At 50.5% G+C, this 26776-nt stretch overlaps 5 protein-coding genes across 5 annotated transcripts; 3 read left to right on the top strand and 2 right to left on the bottom strand.

Annotated features, from left to right (window-relative positions):
* Window positions 1-1033: 1033 nt before the first annotated feature.
* On the top strand, window positions 1034-4153 carry CGCA056_v007991 (Jerky protein-like protein; the record flags this gene model as incomplete). Its single annotated transcript, XM_037323239.1, has 4 exons — window positions 1034-1229; window positions 1276-1638; window positions 1694-2101; window positions 2538-4153. The coding sequence occupies 4 exons, from the start codon at window positions 1034-1036 to the stop codon at window positions 4151-4153; spliced, it is 2583 nt and encodes an 860-aa protein (XP_037177780.1).
* An 8639-nt stretch (window positions 4154-12792) lies between these two features.
* CGCA056_v007992 (uncharacterized protein) lies at window positions 12793-12996 on the bottom strand (the record flags this gene model as incomplete). The annotated part of the gene is made up of 1 exon (XM_037323240.1): window positions 12793-12996. The coding sequence occupies one exon, from the start codon at window positions 12994-12996 to the stop codon at window positions 12793-12795; it is 204 nt and encodes a 67-aa protein (XP_037177781.1).
* A 203-nt stretch (window positions 12997-13199) lies between these two features.
* CGCA056_v007993 (uncharacterized protein) lies at window positions 13200-13938 on the top strand (the record flags this gene model as incomplete). Its single annotated transcript, XM_037323241.1, has 2 exons — window positions 13200-13423; window positions 13473-13938. 2 exons carry the CDS (start codon window positions 13200-13202, stop codon window positions 13936-13938), a joined length of 690 nt encoding a protein of 229 aa, XP_037177782.1.
* A 3760-nt stretch (window positions 13939-17698) lies between these two features.
* On the bottom strand, window positions 17699-23365 carry CGCA056_v007994 (Serine/threonine-protein phosphatase 6 regulatory ankyrin repeat subunit B; the record flags this gene model as incomplete). The annotated part of the gene is made up of 3 exons (XM_037323242.1): window positions 17699-21443; window positions 21495-22338; window positions 22387-23365. 3 exons carry the CDS (start codon window positions 23363-23365, stop codon window positions 17699-17701), a joined length of 5568 nt encoding a protein of 1855 aa, XP_037177775.1.
* Window positions 23366-23899: 534 nt separating this feature from the next.
* Window positions 23900-24823, top strand: CGCA056_v007995 (uncharacterized protein; the record flags this gene model as incomplete). Its single annotated transcript, XM_037323243.1, has 3 exons — window positions 23900-24212; window positions 24291-24671; window positions 24729-24823. The coding sequence occupies 3 exons, from the start codon at window positions 23900-23902 to the stop codon at window positions 24821-24823; spliced, it is 789 nt and encodes a 262-aa protein (XP_037177776.1).
* Between the last annotated feature and the right edge of the window lie 1953 nt (window positions 24824-26776).

Consider the following 26776-nt stretch of genomic DNA (forward strand, 5'->3'; position numbering starts at 1 on the left):
TGTCCTGCTCACCTACCCCTGGCGAAGTGCCACCAACGATGACGGCCTCATTTGAAGCACGCCAGTCAGGCTATGTATCCTTGAGACAGCCTGCTTCTCGGTGGCTTCCTAGGCCACAAAATTGCCTGAAGAGGCAATTCTCGTCTCGATCATGCCGTTTGAGTCTGCCTGTTTTGCCTCCGACAAAGGGGTGCCAGGATGGATCACCTTGCATATACGAGACGGAGGTTGCCAGGAAGCTCGAGCACAGCTCAAAGTGCCGGCATAACATTCCCAAGACGACCGATAGCTCCGCTACGAAGGCTGCCTCATCCCAACAGCTTGAGACTGTCGTACGGCTTCCGAAGTAGCATTCCTAACGGATCGTGCTCTTGGCCCTGGAGAATCACGGCACACATCCCAGGAGAAGCTGCAGATGACCTCTCTCCCCCATGTCAAGGGGGCGATCGTTACGCCAGCTGACAGGCTGGCCGAGCTCGATAGAGAGTTGGGTTCAGCCAGACTGGCCTTACTCGGTGCAACCACAAGTCCGAGCATTTGCATCGATGGATGGGTGCCTGTCTTGCTCCGCCAACTATGAATCATGCCGCTTGGATCGGACCTGGTTTGCTCTGAAGATGGTGACATGGCTTGTTGGACGTGGCCAAGGGGTCAGGGCTGCAAGCTGCTGCGCCCATGATCAATCGTTGGCTTATTTCGGAAGAGGGGGAAAACGCCGCCAGCGCGTCAGGGGCACCTCTGAGGCACAGAGAAAACGGTACGGCAGGGCAGCAGCGTTGCCATGAAGCGAGGGGCCTAGCGATGTTGCGTTTGGCTTTCACCGCGGATGTAGGAGCTGCAAGCCCCGTTCTGGTTTGGTAACGGGCCGTTTTCTCCGACTATTGTATCCAGAGATGGGGCCTTTGACTTGAAAGAAAACCTATATAAAGCCTTTCTTCCACCCCTATTACGGGAGCTGACTGATTCCATACTGCTCACTCTCAACCTCATTATTTCTCTTCCATCGAGGATGGCTCACCCCAACTTCAGAAAAATGCATGACGTGCAATCCTTTGCGAAACTTTACCAAGAAAAGGAGCGCAAACGACAGAAACGTCAACGCCAGCTTGAGGAGCAGCAAAAACAACAGCAAACATCAACGACCTTGTCAACAGAGTTCGCAACACCACTCGAGCAAGATGTTGGCGCTCTCACTTTCACAGAGACTCAGGCTTCAGGCTTCACATCAGGTATACCTACATCACTTCCTAATAAGCATTAACTTATAATAAGCAGGTGGTCTTGCTAACTCTTTTGCTGGTATTGACGACTTCGGATTCGACTTTATTGAGGCCTGCAACACAGCTGAGTTATATAACAACGATGCTCTGGGTGACATTGCACACACGACCGAGCCTTTTGCTCCGATCTCCAAGATTGGTCGTGTTACAGCGGAAAGTATGAAACCCAGCTTGCCAGATGAGATCAAGTCTCCGGTATCCTGGTCAACTTGCACCCCTGAACTAGCCCAGCCTCCGACAGAACCGAATTCGCAAGAAGTGGCAATTGCCTCTTCACGAAGCGAACAGCCCCTGGCTCTTGACCTGGTCAGACGTTCAACCGAGCAACTGACAAGTTGTCTTAGCGACATGAACGCATGTGAGTGACCAAAACCGCAAACTAGAGATATTAAGACTGAAACAAACATGCACAGATATTGCTGGATCAAAAGAGAGGAGCAAGACCAGCGACACCAGGGAAAGTTGTGATAATAACAGCTCAGCCAAAGATGGTCACGCCAGCTCTTACGATAACAACACCGAGAGTGAGAGCTGTCCTCAGCAGTTAGCGGTTTCAGAACTCAACCTTACGAGTCCAGATTCATCGGGGATCACTACATCACATATCCTCACCAGAAGCACCTCCGTGGCGCCCGACTCCATGGCGGGTCCGTCATGCACACCAAGCCCTGTTACCAGTCTCTCCGTCAACGCTGCTGCCACTTCCATGGATATGGTGGAAAAGCCTCAAACAGACGTTTTCGCGCTTCCTACTCCATCCTCGGATCACACCGCCATCTCACAGCAAGGTGGTGATACCATCACCAGCCGGAGGAAACGAGGTTATGGGGCAATTGAAGACAGCTGCGAGAGCCATAATCGCCGCTTGCCTAAACGACGCAGGTCACAAGATGCCGACACGGGGACAGTATCGCAGGCTCTTCCAGCGAAGGCTTTGCGCGCACTACCATCTCGAGTCTTGAGAGACAAGACGAACAAGAGAGGCCTCACAACCCAAAGCGACAGACAGCTCCGGAGCTCCTCTAGATCACAGACACAGTCCCACGTGGCTATCTCTACGAGCTGTGATAATGACCACCCGCACCTGAAAAGACAACCTGCTTTGGACGTAACGTCCCGCACCCACTTTCCGGACACCCCCTCATTCCGGACACCTAAAAATGCCTCAATAAAATCTTTCTCTTACAACTTTGATCCTGAATAGCTTCACCACCTTAATCTCACTTATTTCCATCTTTATCTAACATCTTCTTCTAGACCATATGAGTCAATATACAGAGTATGAGATTAATCAGGCTCTTAATGCGATCTCTAATGGGCTTAGCGTGCGAAAAGCTGCATTGCAGTATGGGGTCCCAAAGTCTACTCTTTATGATCGTATCCAAGGCACCCAATCAAGAGATATTGCCTTCTCAGATCTACAGAGGCTCTCTCCAACCCAAGAAAGCCATTTGGCTGAATGGATTCGAATCCAGGCTGCCCTAGGCCTACCACCAACCCATCAACAACTCAAGGAATTCGCTGAGCGTATCCTACAGATCCATGGAGACGCCAAGCCTCTAGGGAAGAACTGGGTTCAGGCTTTTATCAAGAGAAACCCATCTGTAAGGGTCCAGAGAAGCAGAGCAATTGATTCCCAGCGCATCAACGGAGCCTCAACTAATGTCATCAGGCAATGGTTCAAGCACCTCGCCATCCCTGAGATCATAGCCATTAAAGCCTCCAATCGATACAATATGGATGAGTCTGGTATTCTGGAAGGCAGAGGATCAAATGGGCTTGTTCTTGGATCATCAGAAACTCGTTCTATCCGCAAGAAACAGCCTGGATCGCGTGCTTGGACATCTCTGATTGAGTGTATCTCTGCAACTGGCAAGGCACTGCCTCCACTTGTTATATATAAGGGCAAGAGTGTCCAGCAGCAGTGGTTTCCTCTAGATCTGACGCCATACGAATCCTGGAAGTTCACAGCAACAGGAAACGGGTGGACTTCAGACTCTACAGCTGTTAAGTGGTTGACAGAGGTCTTTATACCTTCTACCCAGCCAGCAGACCCCTCAGAGGTCAGATTGTTGATCTTGGATGGTCATGGAAGCCATGAGACTACTGCTTTCATGTATACATGCTTCAGAAACAAGATACACTTGCTGTTCTTGCCAGCACACACGTCACACGTCCTTCAGCCACTTGATCAGTCGGTTTTTGGGCCCCTCAAGGCAGCATACAAGAAGGAGCTTGGATTACTTGCTGAATGGGATGCTGGTACAGTTGTGGGCAAGAGAAATTTCGTTGTATGCTATGGCAAGGCGCGTAAGGCAGCCCTGACAAGCAAGAATATCATCAGTGGCTGGAAATGGACTGGTTTGTGGCCTATCAGTATGGCTAGACCCCTCATGAGCCCTCTGCTGCTTGAGAACACTTCAACCCCTGCCAAACCAGCTGGTCAGGTCTGCAAAGGGCTCTCTGATGGCAAAGCAAGCGAAAAATGGGCGGCAGATACATCAGCAGTCCCTTGGTCAACCCCCAAGAAGAGGGATGAGCTTCAGGATCAGTTCAGCCTGTTCAGCAAGCTGGATAACGATGAGCATACGCAACGCCTGCTTTTCCGGAAGGTTCAGAAGGGCTTTGATGAGAAGGCATACCAACTGGCAGTAGCCCAGCGAAAGATTGAGGCACTACAAGCAGAGGTTGATGCCAGTAGGGCCAGGAAACGCAAGAAGGTCAAAATGAGCCCAAATTCGAAGTTTGCTGATATTGAGGCTATTCGGAGGGCTCAAATCGAGGCGGGAGAACTTGTAAATAGTATAAATGAATCCAGCGAGTCTGAAAACCCTAGTGATAGCGAAAGTTGTATTGTAGTTGCATCAGAATAGCAGAAGTCCTAGGTTTAAGTTACTGCGTTGATATATGGGGGCATAATTTTTGGGTGTCCGGAATGAGGGGGTGTCCGGAAAGTGGGTGCGGGACGTTAGACCATGCTTTGAGAAGAGGGACATAGGCGGGAAGACTGCGGAGGCGATCGCCAACTACACCGGAGGTTGCTTCACCTCGCCTCAACCACTCTTCAGGGGAGCCTAGTCCCCAAAGGTCCAGACAAGCTCCTCTCTCTCCCGTCGCCACCACAGCAAATCCATCCTCAACCACATGTCACACCTGTGGTTTTTCTGCAGAATATTTGCTGCGGATGATTGATACCATCCAGGCTCTCATTGGGATTGGCGTTGGACTGTCTGGCAGTCAAGGGGGTTTAAACATACTTCAGTTGTTCCTTGGGTTCGTCAGAGATTATGCCACGAGGCTTCCACGTAACGCCGCAACAACCACGGGAAACAGCGAGCTCAGCGACGTAATGAATCCAGAACACATATTGAAGTCAACTGTTAGGCTACCAAGCTTAGAGACAGTCAATAATAACGAAAGGTCAGACGACAACTCTGGAGACGATAGCGACAGCAACAGCGACAGCGCAAGTATTGGTTCAGACCACAGTGCCGGCCCAGATATTCCCGAGGAAAAGGGTAAAAGGTCTCAGCGTCGCCGTTGGACGTCTTTAGACGAATTACGTCTCCGCGCGTGGGTTCAAGAGGGAAAGGAGTGGCCATGGATTACTCGTAAATTGCAGCGGAGCGAGCAGGCTATCATTCAACACTGGGCGATCATGGGTAAGCAGGATAAGCAGACGACAAGGATGTGAATAAATAAACAGCACTTTTATAAAGGCATTGTTATGTATCTTAGATGATGAATACTTCTCTCATTCTAGTTTTACCACACCTTAATCTCAGCTGTAGTTGTTCGTTTTGAGTGTTACAGGCGGGGGCAGGGTAATTGAGAGGTCGCCCTCCATTTGAAGTTGCGTCCTTGTATCATCTGGTTAGCTTTCCTCCTAGCACTTCCATTACAATATATATCATCGCTCAAACCCCCCTGTCTTCTGAGTCACATCTTTGTCTGCGTGGGCAATGCGACCTTTTTTCTCTTCTGTTGATGCCGCCATAATCTCACGGCATGCTGGCGCTGCAGCTCCTTATTGCGGGCTGATCTGTTGGATTTGCGCCTCTTTAGGTGAGGCTAAGTAGGTCGGTCGTATGGTTATTTCGTAGACTAGCTGGTGCTGGTGCGGGCTGTTTGGCTGGATGATGGATGCAGCGAGAGGGATGAAGCGATTGTTATCAGTGATGCTGTTGATAAGGGGCTGGTGAATTGGGAGATCGCTAAGCTAAGTAACCTACTGACGGAACTACATAAGTACTCAGAACAGCCTCATACAAATGAGGGGTCCTCTCTTTTGTACACATGGCTCAGCGGTACAGTTCTAGGTTCTGGCACCTACTTTTCGGCCTCCCTGACTGGAATCATTTAGATGGAGCTGAGGCGGCTCTTTTTGTGATAGCTTCGCTAATCCAAAGTGGTAGGCACCATCCTAATAAACGGACTGCATGGAACATAATCTAGCCGATCAACTCCATTTCAGACGGTGGATGTGTCGTCAGACGCTGAAAGGCTAGTCTTGCTCCTGGGCGTGATTCTAAAAAGAACATTATAACCTCAGGCATCTACTTTGCTGCCTGGGCGCTTCCAGCTAAATCCCATCTTGCCCAAAGTGATAGGCTGTTAAACCTCCTCAGCTTCACTACCCTAGAAAGCAAGATAATGCTTTCCGCTTCCACACCACCCTCTACGGTAAACCACTAAATAGCCTGATTATTCCCTATCTACAATAAGTAAATAATTCAACATTATTGAGTTCCGCGCGTGTGAGGCGATTGGAAGCATGCCTGTCACGTGTGGACCCAATATGCCACAATTCTCCTCTGTCTCAGCATGTTGAAGGCTAGCACAGTACTTGCGGGGCTTAGTAATATGGAAGGGAAGGGCCCGTAAGAACCGCACTAACCTTTCAAGATGCCGGCATAGATACAGACACGTCTCGACGTGATGGACGTGGAGAATAATCCGACGTCTGTCACAATTGCAAGGAGATGCAGTCAATCGAGCGACAAGACCGTCGCAAGTAGCAAGCGAACGGCTATAACTCCATGGCCAACAGCATCACAATCGTCAACTGCGTGATGGCAATGGCGACAGCGGATGGAAAGGGCAAGGGCCCTTGCGACGAGTGGCCAAAGATGAAAGGAGAGCGCCGTGTCAGCCCAGACTCATACAACAAAAAAGCATCACGCTGACTTTATGATAATAGGACATTAATGCCTCCATATGGATACCTCCTAGTGTTGTCCACCTGCAATGAGATAAGGCGGCGTGTGAATATTGCACAGCTCACCGCCCAGACCTAATGCAGCAGAATTCGACCAATGAGAGGACAGGAACTTCCCCAGCCCTCAATGCCAATGTCATGGTGACAGATCATCAGTATGGCCAATAGCAGCATAATGAATGTGGGATTAAAGTTGTTAGGCAAACGATGTTGATTTAATGCAATACCACTGAGGTCCATTGATCAAAAGGTGATTGTTCTGCTTGATTGAGGGATTTCCTCCTATACCGGTCCGAGCGGGGTTCTGTCTTGTATTTACCCATCATCACCGGTTCTTGCATATTATTCAATGCATTTCTAGCATCCCTTTATCCAGACACAGTCGTCAATCCAACAATTATCCCTTGTAAGGCAATCCTGGCCTGTATATGCAGTTAACTGAGTAATGACTGTAAGCGGTGAGTTTCATACAAGCGAGGGGATCCCTAGTTCTGACACATGGCCTCTTGCCGCATCACAAACCTCAATTCTACAATGCACTCCCACCCAATATCCAGATGACCCTATGGCTAGCCATATTAAACGCAAGTGCCCTGTACAAGAAGGGTTTTTCTTGGAAACATGACAAGCGCATCATCCCAAAAAGCGTGGGTTTCACGCCGTCTGCTTCCTCAACCGCTCCAACATCAGCCACGCCAAATGTTCCATTCTTTATCGGGGGGATGAGCCCAGTGAACGACCATTTGGCTGGCGCTGGCTGTTCGTACTTGGATACTTGCCGTCAGGTCTGTCTGTCTTCTTGTGGTTTTCCTGCTGGACTATCTCTAAGGCTGCCTTTCTGAGCGCGCAAGTGACCTGGCCATCCAGAGCTATACTAACAGCAGCCACAAGATAATGTTAAGGGAGAAGGCGGAAGCGACACTGATGGTGCTGAGAGGGCCTAGCCACTTGGCTGCCACTCCTGTGGCCTGCCAGCGAGTGGCAGGGCCTGCCATACAGCCCTCTTCAGCGCCCAGCGCCCGTACGCAGTTCTTCCACATATATCACATCAGTTGTGTCACGTCTCTTCCACAGATGTATTAGTACCACTACGTGTACTACGTAGACCTTTTGCCATCTGGGTCCTATTCTAGTTGGGTTTGAGGTTCTTGGACATGCGGGCGCGACTGATGACGCCCATCGGTATGGCAACAGCGCGACGGATGTGAGCGATCATGACTAGTTATTGTGGAAGGCGCGAGAACCACTCATCAGAGCTCGATTGAATCATATGATCAAGAAACTTATGAAGGAAAGAAGACGTGACCGGTTAGGAAACCAACACCACCACAAGCAGCAGGCGGATGGCTGTCATGCAAGCAAGGTGCGAACAAAGGATGTCAAACACAACATAAGTATGCCACTCAGGCAGGCCAGTTGCAATAAAGACTTTGTTTGACTGATGTCTTGGCGCGAGCACAGCAACAGCATCTGGTACTTTGTCGCGCAGAGGGGTCAAAGTGTAGTTGAAGCTCCAAACCCTCTCTCCAGTATAATGGGCTTACGAACCCACCAGGGCTCACCAGATGGATCTCAAGTACGACACAGCCTTCATATCTCTGAAGTATGGTTTTGGCGAATTTGCCTTGCGGAGTATGAGACTAGAGACAAGCGACTCCTCAACTTAGAGAGAAGCTTGGGATGGGATGTTCAGCGAGTGGAAAGGAATAGGCCTGCTATGATTGACGACGGGGTTTGTAGTGAAACTGGCCTTTCAATGCTGCGCGTGCACTTGAACAGTGCCTCGGCAAATTTGATCACCACCTCCAACGAGTTTGGGCGTTATGGATCGAGGCAGTGCCAAGCGGCATGTGAAGAAATCAAGCGAGACAACACGTGCTACCTCGCCAACTTCATGACTGTGAGGTTCTGTGTTCACCATGCATGCCCTACATTTATATAGCCTGGATCTAACAGACAAGACTCAATAAGTCCGTGGTGTAGCTACCAGCCAGGACTGCTGCTCGATTTTGAGGAGCTCAGGTAAACCCCCTGGGGACAATGGGAGGCTTGGGCCACATGGGCTGGTCATTTGAGAGGATGCCTGGGGGCGGTATTGCCAGTCCGCAGTTATGCTTTAAGTAGGTTCCACTATAGATATAGTAAGGGATGACGTTTAGGTTTCTATCTTTTGGTGAAGGTGGGTACAGCACCCCATAGGGGAAGTGATTGTTAATGACGCCGATCCGAGTGGGAGGGGGCCTATTGAATGCCGCCGCGTGGCTATTAGGCATGGGCTTGTTAGGCGTGACAGAGTAGTTTGACTAGCGCGGACAGTCCTCAAACACGCAGTCCGTTGTTAGGATTAAGGTGCGGCTCGTCTATAGCATAACACTGAGCGGTTATCAGCAATAACGTGCAGAAAGAGGTTAATCAATACACGCCTTTGGGTTGGTGCGGGGGAGGCATCCACACCAGCCGTAAAGGGGCACCTTCCGGATGTTAATTTGATGGTGAAAGTTGAGCTTCTTAGAACTTGGAAGAGTGGGGCCCACGCAAAGAAAACCAGATATAGATTTGGAGGTTGGCGGCCTTCATAAAGTTGGGCTGTTTGTTATTACAGAAAACAGCGTTGCATAGGCGGACGAGGTCGGCCTGGCCAGTAAACTGCTAGAAAATTAGGAGCTGGCATTTGGTGGAGTTGCTCAAGTCGAAGGTGTTACCGACTCCTCTGAAAGGAGAGGCCTTCGGACATTGCTCCTTATTAAGTAGCAGTCCTGTTGAGGAGATTGATGAAGGTTTTGAGGGTGCTGTGGTGGGGATCGTTTTGGGGAAGGATGCCAAGTTTGACCAATATAGGGCTGACAGAACAGAGTCTTGTCTCTTCGAGCGGCGTTTTATCAGACGAGAGCTTGTGATTTGCGGGAGTAGTAACAGACGCCTTCCCCGAGAGACGGTTAGTGATTGCCGAGGAAGGAAACTGTTTCTTTGGATGCTCCCCACGCAGTTAGGAGCAGTCAGTTGGCACCTACAAAGGAGGGAGCAGCTTGCTTGGCTGGGTAATGAAGATAGTTTTGATAAATGGAAAGAGAGGTAGGCAGTCTTTTACTGCTAGTGACGTAGGGTCTCTAGAGGGTATTAAGAAGAATTGGATATTCGTAAGGAAATCATTGCGATTGCGTACCCAAACATGGAGGAAGGTAAGATTTTGACATAGCAACTGTCAAATTTGAATAAGAAAAGCATTTTATAGTATATATAAGTCATAGAAAAGTCTCTTTAGACCAAAGAAATCGTCCCCTATATTGTAGGTGATATCAGCTATAAACTGATCCAACTCGTGCGGCAACATGAACCAGAACGCCTGAAAACATAACCCATCCATACAATCATCATGGGAAAGACGCCTCATCTGAAGGAGAATATCCACAACCTCTTTGTTAGATCTCCATATAGCCCGCATAAATGGGCTGAACCCGTTGTGGTCTCTAATATTAATATCAGCATCATGGGCGTTCGCGAGTAACAACACTACCTCTACGTGCCCTTTGATAATAGCCCAGGATAGTGGGGTCCGGCCGGTGTTGTCGCTAGAGTTAATGTCTGCCCTCCCTGTATTAATGAGAATTTTGATAATAGCTTTATTACCAAATGAAGCTGCCCATGATAGTGGTGTTCGGCCAGAGGTATCTTTTGAATCGATATCGACCTTGCCTGTGTCGAGAAGCACCTTTACCACGACCTCATGGCCATACTCAGCTGCCCACGATAGTGGTGTTACGCCGGAGGTATCTTTTGAGTCAACTTCTGCTCTGTTGTTGAGGAGCATCTGGACGATCCCTTAGTGGCCCTTCTTTGAAGCGGCTTGGAGAGCGTTGCCATAGAAGCCACCCTGAGCGTTGACATCTGCTCCGTGTTTGAGGAGAATCTGGACGATCTCTTGGTGGCCCTCCTTTGAAGCGGCTTGGAGAGCGTTGCCATATCTGCCACTCTGAGCGTTGACATCTGCTCCATTCTTTAAGACGTCTTCTACTGCGGAAAGGATCCCCCCATAGGCCATATAGTACAGCACTCTAATCATGTCATTCCGAGAACTTTCTTCTTCTCTTTCCCACGGCCTATCTGGCTTGTAGAGACTGTAGCATGTTTGAGGGGAGTCCTTATCTAAGCAAAACTCTCTAATCAGATGATGGACTTTACTGATGTCAGCCTGGATAGCATGGCTCATCCAGTAACGCGCAGCATATTGTGCCAGTGGGTATGATTGCCTGACGCTTTGTACAGAAAGGCTGTGGTCCAGCTCCAATAGATACGCAAGGCAAACCTCTGTAATAGAGGCTGTAGCCTGTGCCTCCATAAACGTTGTGGAGATATTCTGCTGTAGTCGGTCGGATATAAGGTATTCTTTCACCGAGAAATGCGTGAGCTGAAGCTCCTTCACTCTATTATTTTCGTCTCCACCTTGAGTAACAACAGCTACTAGACTCGAGCAGTAGATGGAGATTTCGTCTGCTTGTGGCATTCTGTTTTTGGCGTCAAATCGGGGCTTATTTTTGGCGACCACAGCAATTACGTCGACAGCCTCTTCAACCCGTAGTGGACGTTCGGAAAAGGCAAGAAACTGTAATATTCGTATCACATTCTGCTCGAATTCGGGCGGGATTCTGCTCAGGACCCGCGCGTACGTCTCGTCCAGCGTTCTTGGTAGCGATTGCAGTGTTTGGCGAAGACTGAGGGGATCGGGACACTTTTCGAGAGCTTCGAGTTGGCATGAAACCCAGCGAAACCTATCTGATTTAGCAATAGAAGCCAAGGGTATTGGTCGTATCTCACATTCCGTTAGCTTTCTCCATCAGATGGCTTTCGATCTCGTTTTGAATTTCTTCATCTGATCGCCACCGTTTAAACCCTTCGTAGTTTCTCACTGTTCCATGAACATACGCACGTATATCTTCTATAACAAGGTTGCTCTGGAGAAATATCTGATTGTCAACAAATCTTTCTAATGCTGACTTAATATTGTGTTCAGGGCGACTTGTGACAAGAAGGTGGATGTTTAATTGTGGTGAGTGTAAAATGCTTTCAATCCAATGTAGCAATCCTTCGTTCCTTGGACCTGCTCTCGTCTGGCATTCGTCGAGTGCATCCAGGACGACCCATACTTCGCCGATCTGTTGAATCATGTCTTCAAAGGCTTTTCTCAGCTCGTTGATATTCGGCTGTCGTAAAGGACTTTTGCAAGAGGAGTACAGTGAGTTCAAAGGCGCTTGAACATTCTGGCTGTTGCAGTACAGCTGAGCGATCAGTGACCGAATTGCCTTTTCAAGCGACTGCTTGCTAGTGTCGGTGAAGTCGAAGTAAAAGAAGAGAAGGCTTCTGGCATAAGGCTCAGTGCTACGGAGGTCCTTGACGACGATGGAACTCAAGATTGTCTTTCCACAGCCGGGGATACCGTGAAGCCACAGCGAGGACTTTTGCGTTGTTTTCCAATTTGAGTATTCTTAGCTGTCGAGGAACCATTGTCCTGTGCCTTTGTGGCGTTGTTGCAAGGCCTTATTATCATTTGTTGATGGATCCGGCGGGGACAGCCACTTCATGACTTCCTGGAAATGTAGGTCCTGTTGCATGTCTTTTGTGGTTGATCGGAGCTGGGAAACATCCTCACATACTGAAAGAAATATAAGTAATGAAGCTTTAAATGTGATTATGAAATACTAACACTTCTCCATGATTTCATCGACTCTGGAGGCTCCTTCTACATCATTGCTGTCGATAACTTCCAGTAGTTCTTTTGCCAAAGCGGCGGCTGTTGCTGCGGAATAGTTCTGCCAGCGATCATTTTTGTGGGTGTCTGCATAGTCGCAGATTCCTCTGATCACGAGGCAGGGGAAATTATCCATCAGACCAGCTGCCTCCATCTCAAAGCAGATGCACTCGTCCCCAAGTCGTCGTATAATCTCGTCCCGAGACACGCCGTCTTTCACAACCGAGTCGCCGGAAGCAATGACGCCATAGTGAACCACGGGATCGGTGGATCGTCGCTGTCATCGCCCTATTTCTTTCCCAGAATCGCAATGCTCGCAGGCTCTCGTCTGGCCGACCTCTTGACAGCCTGCATCTTCTAATGGTGGGATTGTCCTCGTAACGTTTGAGGTGGCTGGCCTTCTCACAGAGGCGAAGACCAGCCAGAAGAATGCCCAAATCCAGGCCAGCGCCGACTGAAGATAAAACTTGTTGACATCACGCGAAACTGTTCCTGCTAAAGACACTGCGCTTTGTACAGTAAGGGTCTAGGACAAGGTCGGTGCCATTGGTCTAGCCTACTACTACGAGCATTCCAAGCTGGAGGAAAGAAGAATCATTCTGGGAAAGAGTGGTGCCCTTCTCATCTTTAAATACATGTGAGTCTTCTTCCAGAAGCTTCCATTGAGTAAGGGCCGACAAGGTTCTCATAACCTTCCACGATATTCTGTAACCTTCCAAAGTATTCCATAGCTGAGGGTCTAGCCGAAGCTTCATATCGGTCCATAGACCGTGACAGATATCGTATCTGACCCCACACGCCGATTGGCTTAGGCTCTCGCGCAATATCGATTGGGGATGGCTGTAGTGAGCCCACTTCAAACCGACGATGGCGATGACATAAGATCACGGAACCTGCAGAAAGATCCTATTAATGAATGTAAAACAATATCATAAAAACGAATCAGATCACAGCCATAATGGGCTTCACCGAATTCTCCTACTTCGCCTCCAAATCCGGCGCCCCCTTCCCGGACCCCGACACCCCGGAGCGCAAGGACATCAAGCACATGCTCGAGACCGCCGCCGCCCAGCCCGGCGCCGGGCGGATCTACTGGGGCCACGCGGTCGAGAAGTCGCACCAGCAGTGGCTGTTTTTAGACTGGGATAGCGTCGAGGAGCATCTTGCGTACCGCACAACGCCGTGAATCACCCGCTTGTGTTTTTGAGATGGTATACTGATGCGTTCACAGGGAACACGACGTCGTCGCCAAGAGCATGTCATCTTATCTTGACTGGACGGATGGCTATATCAAGCACATCGTGACCAAGCCCTGGCCGCCAACTATCCTCGCTGAGGCGCCCGTTACTGAGGTGTTGACGCTGTTCTTCCCCCCGGACCTGGAAGAGGCTGCCAAGGAGGATCTGAGTAAGCAGCTTGAGCAGTTTCGGGTGAAAGCGCTTGATACGTCGCCTGACTTTAAGGGTATTGCGTATGGATGGAGCAAGGAGAACGATGTACCCATCACGGGCGAGGATGGCAAGACGGGGAACTTGTTGGTGGCATTTATTGGGTGGCCGAGTGTTGAGGCGCATTTGAAGTTCAGGGAGACGGAGGCTTTTAAGGACAATATTGGGCTGTTGAGGGGGATGAAGGGGGTTGTTAAGTTGGGCGTTTTTCATGTGGCTTGTAGGAGTTTGACGTCTGCGGAGAAGTAATGAGAGGTTTGAGTCGTTCTCTTTCAGAAGGGTCGCATATCATCCGTTGTACACTGGTTGAGGCCAAAGGCTTTTTGTCTCAGTAGCGCGATATTCTGCCTCAGCTAATCATAGTGATGACAGCCGGCGCTTTCGGGCCAACGGAACTAAGATGGTGAAAGCAACCAGATTAACCGTTCTTTCCTCTAGGCTAATTATCCTACAATACTCTGCGCATCTTATAAAACCCCAATTCCCCATATCAGTATCTCTAAACCCAATCAGTTCGTTACTGGCAATGGCCTGACGTTGCTTCCAGACGAGGTTGCGCTCTTTTAGCCATCAGTCTTTGGGCAAATTTGTGATCTTTGAAGCCTTCAGGCCTCTTATTCACGGTCATGTTGACGTGCGGGTCGTTTGATCGTCATCCTTCATCTTCGTCCTTCCAGTATTCATCCTCAGAACACGCGGTCGCCTGCGGTGAACAAGATCTTACTCGCCGGAGCCATCCCCGACAAGTGGAGGGCCAAATGCGATTATTGTTATGATGATCAATAATAGGTAAGGATTTGTGACCAGTCCCTTTTGCGTAGTTTGATTCTGTTTGGTGGCATAGTCAACCTGTACTGTCGGAAGCGAAGGCGACACAGCATGCTGGGGCTGATGAAGGGTGGGGTATTCGTCGCAGTACGGCGGAAACTCGGCGAACGATAACGATGAAGAGGAGAGCCGTGAGTTTGATGGTGATTCTGTAGGCGTAGGCGGGTTGGAAGATGAGCCTTCAGACCCCAATATTGAGGCTGCGGAGGGCCCAGCAACAAGAGTAAGCTGCAAGGATAAAGGGTTTTGCCCGATGGAGACTGACTCCAGTTCAACATCAATGTGCCGTCCGTCAAACTGCACCTCACCAGGATCTCCTTCACCGAGATCGCATTCACCATCGCTAGTGTCGGTGCAGCTGATGTCGTCGTCTTCGTCCTCGTCGTCGAGTGGTTCGCCAAAGTGTGACTGTAGTATTCGGACTGACTTTTGGCAGAGCCACGGGCCCGCTGAGTATCGAGATGACCGGTCGAATGGCTCGAGTGCCTTGTAGGGGATGGTATGCTTTTCTCCGATGTACACGTACGACTTCTTCCGCAACGAGGGGCTTTCGGGCCGCCTCTTGAGACGCCGTATGGACGATATGGGGTGGAGGGAGTCGTCGATGGGCAGGTAATGGGCGTAGTCCTCCTCGCGGTCGAGAACGTAGGCGACGGGTGTGTCCTTAAAAGACGTCAACTGTAGAAATGGTCAGCAAGACATTATTCAGTGGACGGTCAGAAGGGCAAGGGTCGTCATCAACCATGGCTATCTTCACACGGCCAACACCATCGGGCCGCGAGGATATGATCACCCCTGGATGGTTGTACCCTGTCCTCTCCAGGTCGGGCTTCAGGCGAGCGGTTATTCGGTTCTTCGGTGGAACAAATACGATCTTTCCAGCCAGGGGCTCTGTCGTCTCCTCCAGGAGTCGTCGCTTCTGCTGAGCTTTGGGAGGCATTGAGGGTTTCGAGGAGTCGAGGAGCACCGAGCCGACCTTGATCAGTTGACAGGCGCTGCTGTAGGCAGGTGTGCGGGTTGCTCGTACGTTTGTTCTGTTTGGTGGGACTGTATGGCCATGACTCCCGTTTTTGTTTCATCTGTTGTCTGATTCAATTGCTGCACATCTTTGTAAACTATTCATAATTAGACGGTACCAGGTGAACTGAGTGTATAATACTAACTGGAACCAAGTACTTCGCGAATTTATTTCTCAGCTTCTGCACTGTTTGGTGGAGTTTGATGCAAAATATCCCTTATATACGCTGCAGCCATCATGGCCGCAAAGCCTTGCCACGCCTTGTTCTTATGCGAGGCGGAATAGTCGCAGATTCCCCAGATGACGAGACATGGAAAGTGATTCATTAGGCCAGCGGCCTCCATCTCAAAGCAGGCAACGCTATATTCAGCAGCCAATTTGTCCTGGATTATAGCGTTCTTCATGAGCTGATTCGCGCTAGCAATCAAGCTATAGTGAATTGCAGGGTTGTTGGTGTGTTCACCTTGTTCGGCTTGGAGTATTATATGGGTTGGATTATTGCTGCATACTTAGGTGCATCCTTCTGATGTTTGCAGATGGGTGATTTCCGATTGGTAGAGTCTGTTGCTTGCTGAAGGAGGCTGTGAATACTCTCAGTTCAGTTGAGGCTACTGTTCTAAGGCCTTGTTAATCGCGTTATTCAGCTGATGGCCTTTCCTCTTGTATCGACTCTTGAGCGCGCTAACAGCTGTTTGTAGCAGCATGGGTGGTTGGTCTAACAAGTCTGTGTGCTGGAAGGAAATATCCTGGTCTTGCACTGCCTTGCTAAATTTATACTGGAAGACGCTACCTTTGCCTCTGTTGCAGCTGCTGACTATAATATCGCCAAGTTGCATATCATGTTTTGAGCTGGGCGCCCCTCTGCTGATGCTGACCATGAGTCCAACTCTGCTTATTTGGAAAGCTGTGCAGCATATCTCGAGCCACAGCCCCAGCAGCATTTATACTATACTCCCTATCCAGTAAGACAGCAACAACGATAATACGCCTCCTAATCTTGCCTAGAGTATAGTTGTTATTGTCGTTTAGGGCAACTGGGGGATAGTCCTTATGTTCTTCGTCGAGGAAGGCTTGTGCTGCGTCGAACTTGGTGGGCAGGGCGCAGATCTAACTAATGGTGTAGGCTTTGGAATCAGTTATAGCTAGTATTTACTCGAGTAAGACCTCGGCTGAACGGTTTCACGGAAATAAGTTAGATATCGTGTGCCTTCTCCTGCTGTGCGGTGTCGACCCTCTGCGGCGCGATGCTCTTGGCGACACGGCACTGCATTTTCTGGCAGGCCCTGTGCATTGGTTGAGTCCGGAGGTCCAGCGGGTTGCTGGGAACGGGCCGCAAGGCCATCAAATGAGACTGGAAACAGAATCGACCGACATCTTGAGATACTTGTTGGCCTTGATACACAAACACGAGGACTTCGGGAATGGGGAGAATCCCCTAAATAGAGTCAACAACTACGGCAATACTGCTCTGGTAGTTTCTGTGCTTTGCGGTAACATAGATGCTGTTAGCCTGCTACGAAACAGCGGCGCAAACCTGCAGATCAAGGCAGAGTTAGAGCAGTATCCAGAGTTGGACGTGATGGATATTGACAACTTGTAATTATTTAACAATCGCCATCTTATTGCCCTCAGACATAGTCTTATCACTGTCCATTCTTGGCTTCAGGTGTTCGTTCGTAAGAAATACGGGGATATTTTAGGTGGCCATATTGTCAATCAAGCTGCAGGACCTCCAAACCTCACAGCCGGGAATTCCAACTTCACGTTTGTTACGGCCCAAGGTGTTGAGCCGGCGTAGCTATATAATGTAGAACAGGGGATAATGACGACGGATTCGTCATTACCGAAGCTTTTGCTTTGTGTCACAGTTGGTTGCCCTGACCTGTTCGTAACAACGTTGTGCGCAATCACAGCTAGCTTAAGATGGCCGGCTACTTCAACAACGTATAATTGGACAAGCATGACGAGGAAGGAGCCCTTGGCTTCGGTCCCCGAAGGAGTGAAACTGCCGCCCTTGTGGACGGCGGGCAAGGAGAAGGAGTGAGTTCATAGACTTAGCGCCACGGTCTATCACATTGCTCCAGGCAATCCTAGTATCTTCCAATGAGAGGTTCTTTTGACATAAAACGTAGGTTTTCCTAATATAGCCGCGAGGGATACCGCCTAGAGAGAATTGACATCCGCCCCCTTATCCAAGAGCATCTGCACAATCTCCTGGTGGCCTCTAAATGAAGCGGCTTGGAGAGCGTTGCCATACTCTCCGCCCTCAGCATTGACATCCGCCCCCTTATCCAAGAGCATCCGCACAATCTCCTGGTAGCCTTCAGATGAAGCGGCTTGAAGAGCGTTGCCATACTCTCCGCCCTTAGCATTGACATCCGCCCCCTTATCCAAGAGTATCCGCACAATCTCCTGGTAGCCTCCATATGAAGCGGCTTGAAGAGCGTTGCCATACTCTCCGCCCTTAGCATTAACATCCGCCCCCTTATCCAAGAGCATCCGTACAATCTCCTGGTGGCCTCTGGATGAAGCGGCTTGAAGAGCGTTGCCATAATAACCGCCCTTAGCATTAACATCCGCCCCCTTATCCAAGAGCATCCGTACAATCTCCTGGTGGCCTCTGGATGAAGCGGCTTGAAGAGCGTTGCCATAATAACCGCCCTTAGCATTAACATCCGCCCCCTTATCCAAGAGCATCTGTACAATCTCCTGGTGGCTTCTGGATGAAGCGGCTTGAAGAGCGTTGCCATACTCTCCGCCCTCAGCATTGACCTCCGCCCCCTTATCCAAGAGTATCCGCACAACCTCCTGGTGGCCTCTGGATGAAGCGACATGAAGAGCGTTGCCATAAAAGCCGCCCTTAGTATTGACAGACGCCCCCTTATCCAAGAGCATCTGCACAATCTCCTGGTAGCCTTCAGATGAAGCGGCTTGAAGAGCGTTGCCATACTCTCCGCCCTTAGCATTGACATCCGCCCCCTTATCCAAGAGCATCCGCACAATCTCCTGGTGGCCTCTGGATGAAGCGGCTTGAAGAGCGTTGCCATAATAACCGCCCTTAGCATTAACATCCGCCCCCTTATCCAAGAGCATCCGTACAATCTCCTGGTGGCCTCTGGATGAAGCGGCTTGAAGAGCGTTGCCATAATAACCGCCCTTAGCATTAACATCCGCCCCCTTATCCAAGAGCATCTGTACAATCTCCTGGTGGCTTCTGGATGAAGCGGCTTGAAGAGCGTTGCCATACTCTCCGCCCTTAGCATTAACATCCGCCCCCTTATCCAAGAGCATCCGTACAATCTCCTGGTAGCCTTCAGATGAAGCGGCTTGAAGAGCGTTGCCATAATAACCGCCCTTAGCATTGACATCCGCCCCCTTATCCAAGAGCATCCGCACAATCTCCTGGTAGCCTTCAGATGAAGCGGCTTGGAGAGCGTTGCTATACTCTCCGCCCTCAGAATTAACATCCGCCCCCTTATCCAAGAGCATCCGTACAATCTCCTGGTGGCCTCTGGATGAAGCGGCTTGGAGAGCGTTGCCATACTCTCCGCCCTCAGCATTGACATCCGCCCCCTTATCCAAGAGCATCCGCACAATCTCCTGGTAGCCTTCAGATGAAGCGGCTTGAAGAGCGTTGCCATACTCTCCGCCCTTAGCATTGACATCCGCCCCCTTATCCAAGAGTATCCGCACAATCTCCTGGTAGCCTCCATATGAAGCGGCTTGAAGAGCGTTGCCATACTCTCCGCCCTTAGCATTAACATCCGCCCCCTTATCCAAGAGCATCCGTACAATCTCCTGGTGGCCTCTGGATGAAGCGGCTTGAAGAGCGTTGCCATAATAACCGCCCTTAGCATTAACATCCGCCCCCTTATCCAAGAGCATCCGTACAATCTCCTGGTGGCCTCTGGATGAAGCGGCTTGAAGAGCGTTGCCATAATAACCGCCCTTAGCATTAACATCCGCCCCCTTATCCAAGAGCATCTGTACAATCTCCTGGTGGCTTCTGGATGAAGCGGCTTGAAGAGCGTTGCCATACTCTCCGCCCTCAGCATTGACCTCCGCCCCCTTATCCAAGAGTATCCGCACAATCTCCTGGTGGCCTCTGGATGAAGCGGCATGAAGAGCGTTGCCATAAAAGCCGCCCTTAGCATTAACATCCGCCCCCTTATCCAAGAGCATCCGTACAATCTCCTGGTAGCCTTCAGATGAAGCGGCTTGAAGAGCGTTGCCATACTCTCCGCCCTTAGCATTGACATCCGCCCCCTTATCCAAGAGTATCCGCACAATCTCCTGGTAGCCTCCATATGAAGCGGCTTGAAGAGCGTTGCCATACTCTCCGCCCTTAGCATTAACATCCGCCCCCTTATCCAAGAGCATCCGTACAATCTCCTGGTGGCCTCTGGATGAAGCGGCTTGAAGAGCGTTGCCATAATAACCGCCCTTAGCATTAACATCCGCCCCCTTATCCAAGAGCATCCGTACAATCTCCTGGTGGCCTCTGGATGAAGCGGCTTGAAGAGCGTTGCCATAATAACCGCCCTTAGCATTAACATCCGCCCCCTTATCCAAGAGCATCCGCACAATCTCCTGGTAGCCTTCAGATGAAGCGGCTTGAAGAGCGTTGCCATACTCTCCGCCCTCAGCATTGACAGACGCCCCCTTATCCAAGAGCATCCGCACAATCTCCTGGTGGCCTCTAAATGAAGCGGCTTGGAGAGCGTTGCCATAAATGCCGCCCTCAGCATTGACAGACGCCCCCTTATCCAAGAGCATCTGCACAATCTCCTGGTAGCCTCTATCTGAAGCGATATAGAGAGCGTTGCCATACTCTCCGCCCTCAGCATTAACCTCCGCCCCCTTATCCAAGAGCATCCGCACAATCTCCTGGTAGCCTTCAGATGAAGCGGCTTGGAGAGCGTTGCTATACTCTCCGCCCTCAGAATTAACATCCGCCCCCTTATCCAAGAGCATCCGTACAATCTCCTGGTGGCCTCTGGATGAAGCGGCTTGGAGAGCGTTGCCATACTCTCCGCCCTCAGCATTGACCTCCGCCCCCTTATCCAAGAGCATCCGCACAATCTCCTGGTAGCCTCCATACGAAGCGGCTTGGAGAGCATTGCCATACTCTCCGCCATCAGCATTGATATCCGCCCCCTTGTCTAGTAGGCTTCTAGTGCTAGCTGTGAGGCCCTTGAAGCATGCAAAGTAAAGGCAGGCCGCTGTGGGAAATCCTGGGTTGTTATCCCATTCCCTGTCAGGTTGGAACAGGCTAGCCCACAGCCTAAACGTCGTCTCGTTCCACAAAAAGCGCACCGTTGTTGTAACGACATCTTCTGAATCTTCAGCCGGTCTGGCGTGGTCCATCCAGACCTCTGCTGCATAATTTGCGAACGGGAACCATGACCTCATTTCTGCATTGTGATACTCTTTTATGCTGGCGAGGTATGTGAGGCAGGTGAGCGTGATGCTGATGCTAGCCTCTGTATAGCGAAACCCCTCGACTTTCTGCTCTAACAGATACTCCTTAACCGAGAAGTGGGCCAGCTGTAGTTCTTCTACTACTGTGGCGTCAGTCGAAACTCGGATAATCGATACTAGGCTTGGACAAAATTTCGTAATGTTAGCCGGAGAAGGTAGCCTGTATTTGCCATCGAAGTATCGTGGGGTATTGTCAAGCCGGACGGCTATTATATCCACGGCCTCCTGGAGCGTCAAAGGCCGCTCGGCATGCACCAGAAACTGCAGCAGCCGAACAGCCTTTTTCTTGCGCTCGGATGGAATGTTCTGGATGATGCGGTCGTATGTCTCGTTCAGATCGCGGGGTAGAGACTTGAGAGCGGCCTGGATTCCTTCGTAATCGAGGCACGTCTGGAGGCTATCCAGCTGGCATGCGGCCCATCTAAACCTAAGACGGGTATCAGCACACTCACTGGCGACAGAAAGGTTGTATACTCACATTCCGTCTGCTTTGCTGCCGACCTCATCCTCGATCTCCCTAAGCACATCCGGATACGAGGCCCAATCCCTGAACCCTGGGCTGTTCTCAACCCTCTCCTTGACGTAGGAGCGGATATCGGCGTTGACAGGCTCCTTGCTGAGCGAGACGCAGTTTCCTTCGCCAATGACGCCGGGAATGCCACGCTGGAACTCTGCTTCTGGCCGGCCGGTAGCAATCAGTTGAACGCGGGACAGATCGGGATCGGACAAGAAGGTCTCCATCCATGCAAGCAGCTTGTCTCTCACGGCGCATTCGTCCAGGGCATCCAAGACGATGAAGATACCAGCCGAAATCTTCATCATGGCGCGAAGAGAGCCAGCCAGCGTCTCCGTTGCGGGCTGTCTTTGACCCTTGTCGTGAGTTTCGAAGAGACTGTCGACTACTCTTGCATATTCGTCCTGTTGCTGGTAGAGTTGAAAGGTAAGCGAGCGTAACATATCGTCCAGCTTTGTTTTTCTAGTATCGCTAAAGTCAAAGAAGAAATTAAGCGTGATGCGATCGTTCAGCTTCGTCAGATCATCGAGGACCGTGGTGCTAAGAATGGTCTTGCCACATCCTGGTATCCCATGCAGCCACAAATGCCGACGCGACCCGAGTTTCCACTCTTTGAAGGCGGTGCTATTGAGGAACCAGGCGCCAGTTCCTTCGTGACGAAGTTCCCTCGCGCGGTTGGAGTTGATGGATGTATCAGGGGGTTTAAGCCAATTCTTAATATTTGCATTATGGCCGTCAGATTTTATCGCCTCGACCGTGCCTTTTGTTTCGTTAATGGTCTGAAGTTGCTGGGTCTGTTTCACTTCAACTGCTTCGAGTCAGGAAACATCGAGGAAAAACGGATAGTATTACTGACTAGACTCCAAAATTTCTGCAAGTCTTGTTTCCATCTCAACCTTGTTAGGTGGGATCTGATGCAAAAGATCCTTTGCGTATGCAGCGGCCATCATAGCTGCGAAGCCTTGCCAGTCCTGGTTCTTATGGGTGTCTGAGTAGTCGCAGATGCCGCGGACCACCAGACATGGAAAATGGTTCATCAGGCCTGCAGCTTCCATCTCGAAACAAAGCACGCCCTCCTCTGCCGCCAAGTCTCTTTCTTTTGCATCCTTCATCAATTGGTTTGCGGAGGCGATCAATCCGTAGTGGATTGCAGGGTTGTCGTCGTCTTCCCCTCTTTCGGGTCGAGAAACCAAGTTCGACGGATCGGCATTGCACTTTTTGGAACAGTTTCCAGATGAGTGGGTGATACTAGACTTGAAAAGCCGGTCATGGTCTGCAGGCGGACGACAGTAGGACTTTCGAAGCCGAGGTCGCCGATTTAAGGCCCCGTCCACGGCATCGTTAAGTTGATGGCCCTCCAACTCGAAAGTGCTCTCTAGACTGGCCACAGCTGTCAGTATTGACTGTGGTGGCTGGTTCAAGGCGCCTGTTGTCTCGAAAGGCTGATCCTGCATCCTTCTGCCGTAGTCATACTGGAAAACCCCGCCTGTCTTGCGGTCACGACTGGCAACCACGACGTCTCCGAGGCGTATGTCATGCTCATGGCTTGGAACCCCGCCGCCAACGCCGACCATCAGCCCGATTCGGATGTTTGGGAATGTGCGAAGCATGTCTCTCGCAACCGTTGCAGCCGTTGTTGTGCCGTACTCCCACTTAGGCAAAGCTGCGATCACCACGTTGTGGTTTGCCATCTTCCCTCGGGTATAAGAGTTGTTGTCGTGCTGGAAGGATGTCATGGGCTCTTTGTGTTCTTCGTCCAGGAAGGCTCGGGCGGCGACGATCTCGGGCTTAATGGCACAGATCCAGCCGACCGTGTAGATCTTGGGGTCCGCCATGGTTGCGCTGTAGTGATGTCTGTGGCAGTTGAGATGCTGGCGAGCAGACGGTAGTATGATATGAGGAGAAGGGCAGAACAGCTGAACATTAAAGCCTTCTGCTAAATGCAAGTGCACTGTTACTGTAAACTATTAGTGGGCAGTTATCTTTTGAATAACCGCCGGGCTACTGCAGGAGGCCTGCGGCCGGGGCAGTGTGACGGGAATACGAGCTAGCAAGATCATGGCAGGTACTCCACCCAGGCCCGCAGGAGAGGGTCAGTAAGAGAAGTCACCCGATCAATGCGATATCTTCAATAAGTACCGGTACAGCTCTTATTAGTACAAAGTATGCCTTGTGAGCCTTATGTCTCCTCTGTCGCAAGGGTATGAAATACATGTCAGCATTGGCTGCATGACGCGAAACCCAGGCGACCCCATCAGCAGAACAAATACAACGATACGCGTTAATATCACTATACCAACCGCCCCTAACAAAGACTGGCTTTCTCTCGTCATAAAAAGTGCACTTGATACTTGATTTCACACACACAAATGGAACAAGCGCCACAAGCTCTCAACCGTTTCCGCGATCATTGGAAAACCAGCACGGCCGACGATAATGTAACACTCTACGGCTTTCGTCGTTTCAAGACCACTCACCTGCTCAACCTCCGTTTCCTAGAAAATGAGATAGCCGAGCTGGACCACATCATCTACCAAGCCGGTCTCAGCTTGGAATTCAGCCCCACAGGATGTGACCGACTTGGACTGAAGCATTCCAGAAGAGACCAAGATCTTCTTAACCCGCTTGCAGCAATTGATAATGAGCTCGTCAAGAAGCTGCGCGGCCTGCTGCAGCAGTACGGTGAGTCGTCCCCTATCACCTGTGATAGCCTCCACGTTCCTTCACACTTCATTCAGTCCACTGATAATACAAACGTAGATGAAGCACTACAAGCCTTCAATAGTATCATGAGCATGGAGACATCCTTTCTAATTGATACTGGACAACAGGCCCGTCAGCGGACGGACTTAAACCCCTACGAAATCTACAAAACCAGACTTTTGAGGATAGATCTCGGGCAACGTCTACGACAAGACCCAATTCACCGCTTTGTGCGACGCTGCCTCTACAGCTTCCGGTTTCGTCATCTGTCGAGAGAATGGGATGCCGATAATGGGTCTGTTGAGGCACAGGGCCCCGCTGAGAAGAAGGTGTATCAGAATACGGTACTCATCGCTGAGATACTTGCCCGTTTTCTCATGGCGGCCTTGATTGGGGTTTTCGTCGTAGTACCACTAACAACGTTGTCTTATCAACCCAGCAAAGAGGTTCAACTGGCTGTTATTTGCGTTTGCATTGTCATATTCGCCTGTCTGGTGTCTACCTTGCTAAAGGTGACAAGCTTAGAGATGATGATGGTGTCAACTGCTTATGGGGCCATCTTAACAGTTTTCATATCCAATGTATCATAGATGAGCAATTTGATGAAGCGAGCGGGCTTAGAATCATATTACCTCACGTTGGCGTTCAAGTTATATATTTTAGGACATCAACGACTTAAAGCACGAATTGTACAGCAGTTGCACTTTGCGGTTGTAGTCTCGGACGTACTTCGAGCGTATTTTCGGGCTGTGTTTCAGGAACGTAATTGGGGTTGGGCTTGCTGCCGGGGGATTTCAGGGCCTGCCCACTAAGCCGTCCCTAGTTTAGGTTCAGGAAGTGCCACGACTCCGTCACACATATTTATGCAGACAGCGCAGCCCCGATCAATTCTCTGTCTTCACTCAACCCTTCAGCTTTTGGTGTCGTCGAGTCCGCCTCGCGCTACATAGCTGAGGCCGGGAATAGGACTAGTCTGAACAGGGCGTGACTCTTATCGACCACTGTGACGTTACTTGAGCTGGGTTCAAAGAACATGTTGTCGCACCAATTCCCCGAGGCTCTAGGACGCCCGAGACAATAAAGTGCGCCGATTATCTGCATACACGACAGCCCCGCCCAGCTTGCGCTGCATGCTGCAAGCTTGCGACCGGTAAAGGCTCCCTCTGGTCAGATTAGTAGTCGAGGTATGTCCACGTCGGTGGATGTACTTATACTGTGAGCCCTAATGCGCTGCTGACCACCAATAGGGTCGAATATCTGCCACAATTCGAATGCAAGCGTTTAAGCGCAGCCCGCCACTTGTGCTACCATCCAAATGCATCACGCCCATGCGGCTGTGCCGTAACATGATACCCTGACCTGCGCTGGACCGCAGTGATGATCATAGGCAAGTGCTGTAGATGCGGAGCAGCCTAGCCAGTAGATACACGCCATGTCCGAAAATATGCAAGGCATCGCTGCCTAAATGCAATGCAGTGTGTCCAATGCGCATATTTGGAAAGCTGCGCAGATGTCTCGAGACACAGCCCCAACAGCATTTGTACCATACTCCCCATCCGGCAAGACAGCAATAACAACATTATGCCTCCCAATCTTGCCTAGAGCATAGTTGTTATTGTCGTTTGGGGCGACTGGGGGATAGTCCTCATGTTCTTCGTCGAGAAAGGCTTGTGCCGCGTCGAACTCAGTAGGCAGGGCGCAGATCCAACCGACAGTGTAGGCTTTGGAATCAGTCATAGCCAGTATTTGTTCGAGTGAGAAATTGAGACGAGCGAGTGCTTGTAACGAACAAATGAAAGTGGATTGTGATGGGCAGAGAAAGGCGATGGAATAAGTTGGCTAGGCGTGTATGTTGGACCCAAGATCAGGCTGGCAGGAGTGAGCAAGATGGGGCCGGGGTACTTTGGGGCTGCTCTGCTGATTGATTGGCGAAGAGCTTGCTGACTATGCCTCTTGGATGCAGCGCGAAAACCAATTGAGGCATCCCATGATATATCTATGCCCACAGCGCTGCAGCAACAGCTTGTTGATGCAGGGCATGGCGATGTCGTTATTGGCGCGTTGGGCGAAGTTGCCGGTGCCAAGTGGAAAAGATGACGAACGCCAGCCTCTCATAATTAGGCAGGAGCGGGGTCGGTATAAGATGGATGAAATGCCTTACCGTCCGACTCCCAAGACCAAGATCAGGCTCTATGATGGCTTCAGGACCCTTACTGCAACTGGTTTGCCTGCGCGAGAATGAGGCAAGGCGGTATGGTACGTATGGTGAGAGCTGACACCACAGCGCTGTTTCCGACTGAGAGGAAGGAAGATGGGAGCCCAGCAACTGTTGGTCAGGCCGTCCCTGCAGCCCACAGCTTAGCCGTTTCTGGCTGTACTTATTGTTTGCTCTGTTCAATCTTGGCTCTAGCTAATTCTTTCCCGCTATAGTACCATGTGACGTGACTGCTCCAGTCCGCCTGGTTTTGTACCTCATATTCTTGCCCAGCTTGATGGCAGGGTGGGCATAGAAACGGTTTCATGAACTGGCAGGAATGCGCGAT

This window comes from Colletotrichum aenigma (genome assembly GCF_013390185.1).
Source record: "Colletotrichum aenigma strain Cg56 chromosome Unknown KSG_Cg56_contig05, whole genome shotgun sequence".
NCBI lineage: Eukaryota > Fungi > Ascomycota > Sordariomycetes > Glomerellales > Glomerellaceae > Colletotrichum > Colletotrichum aenigma.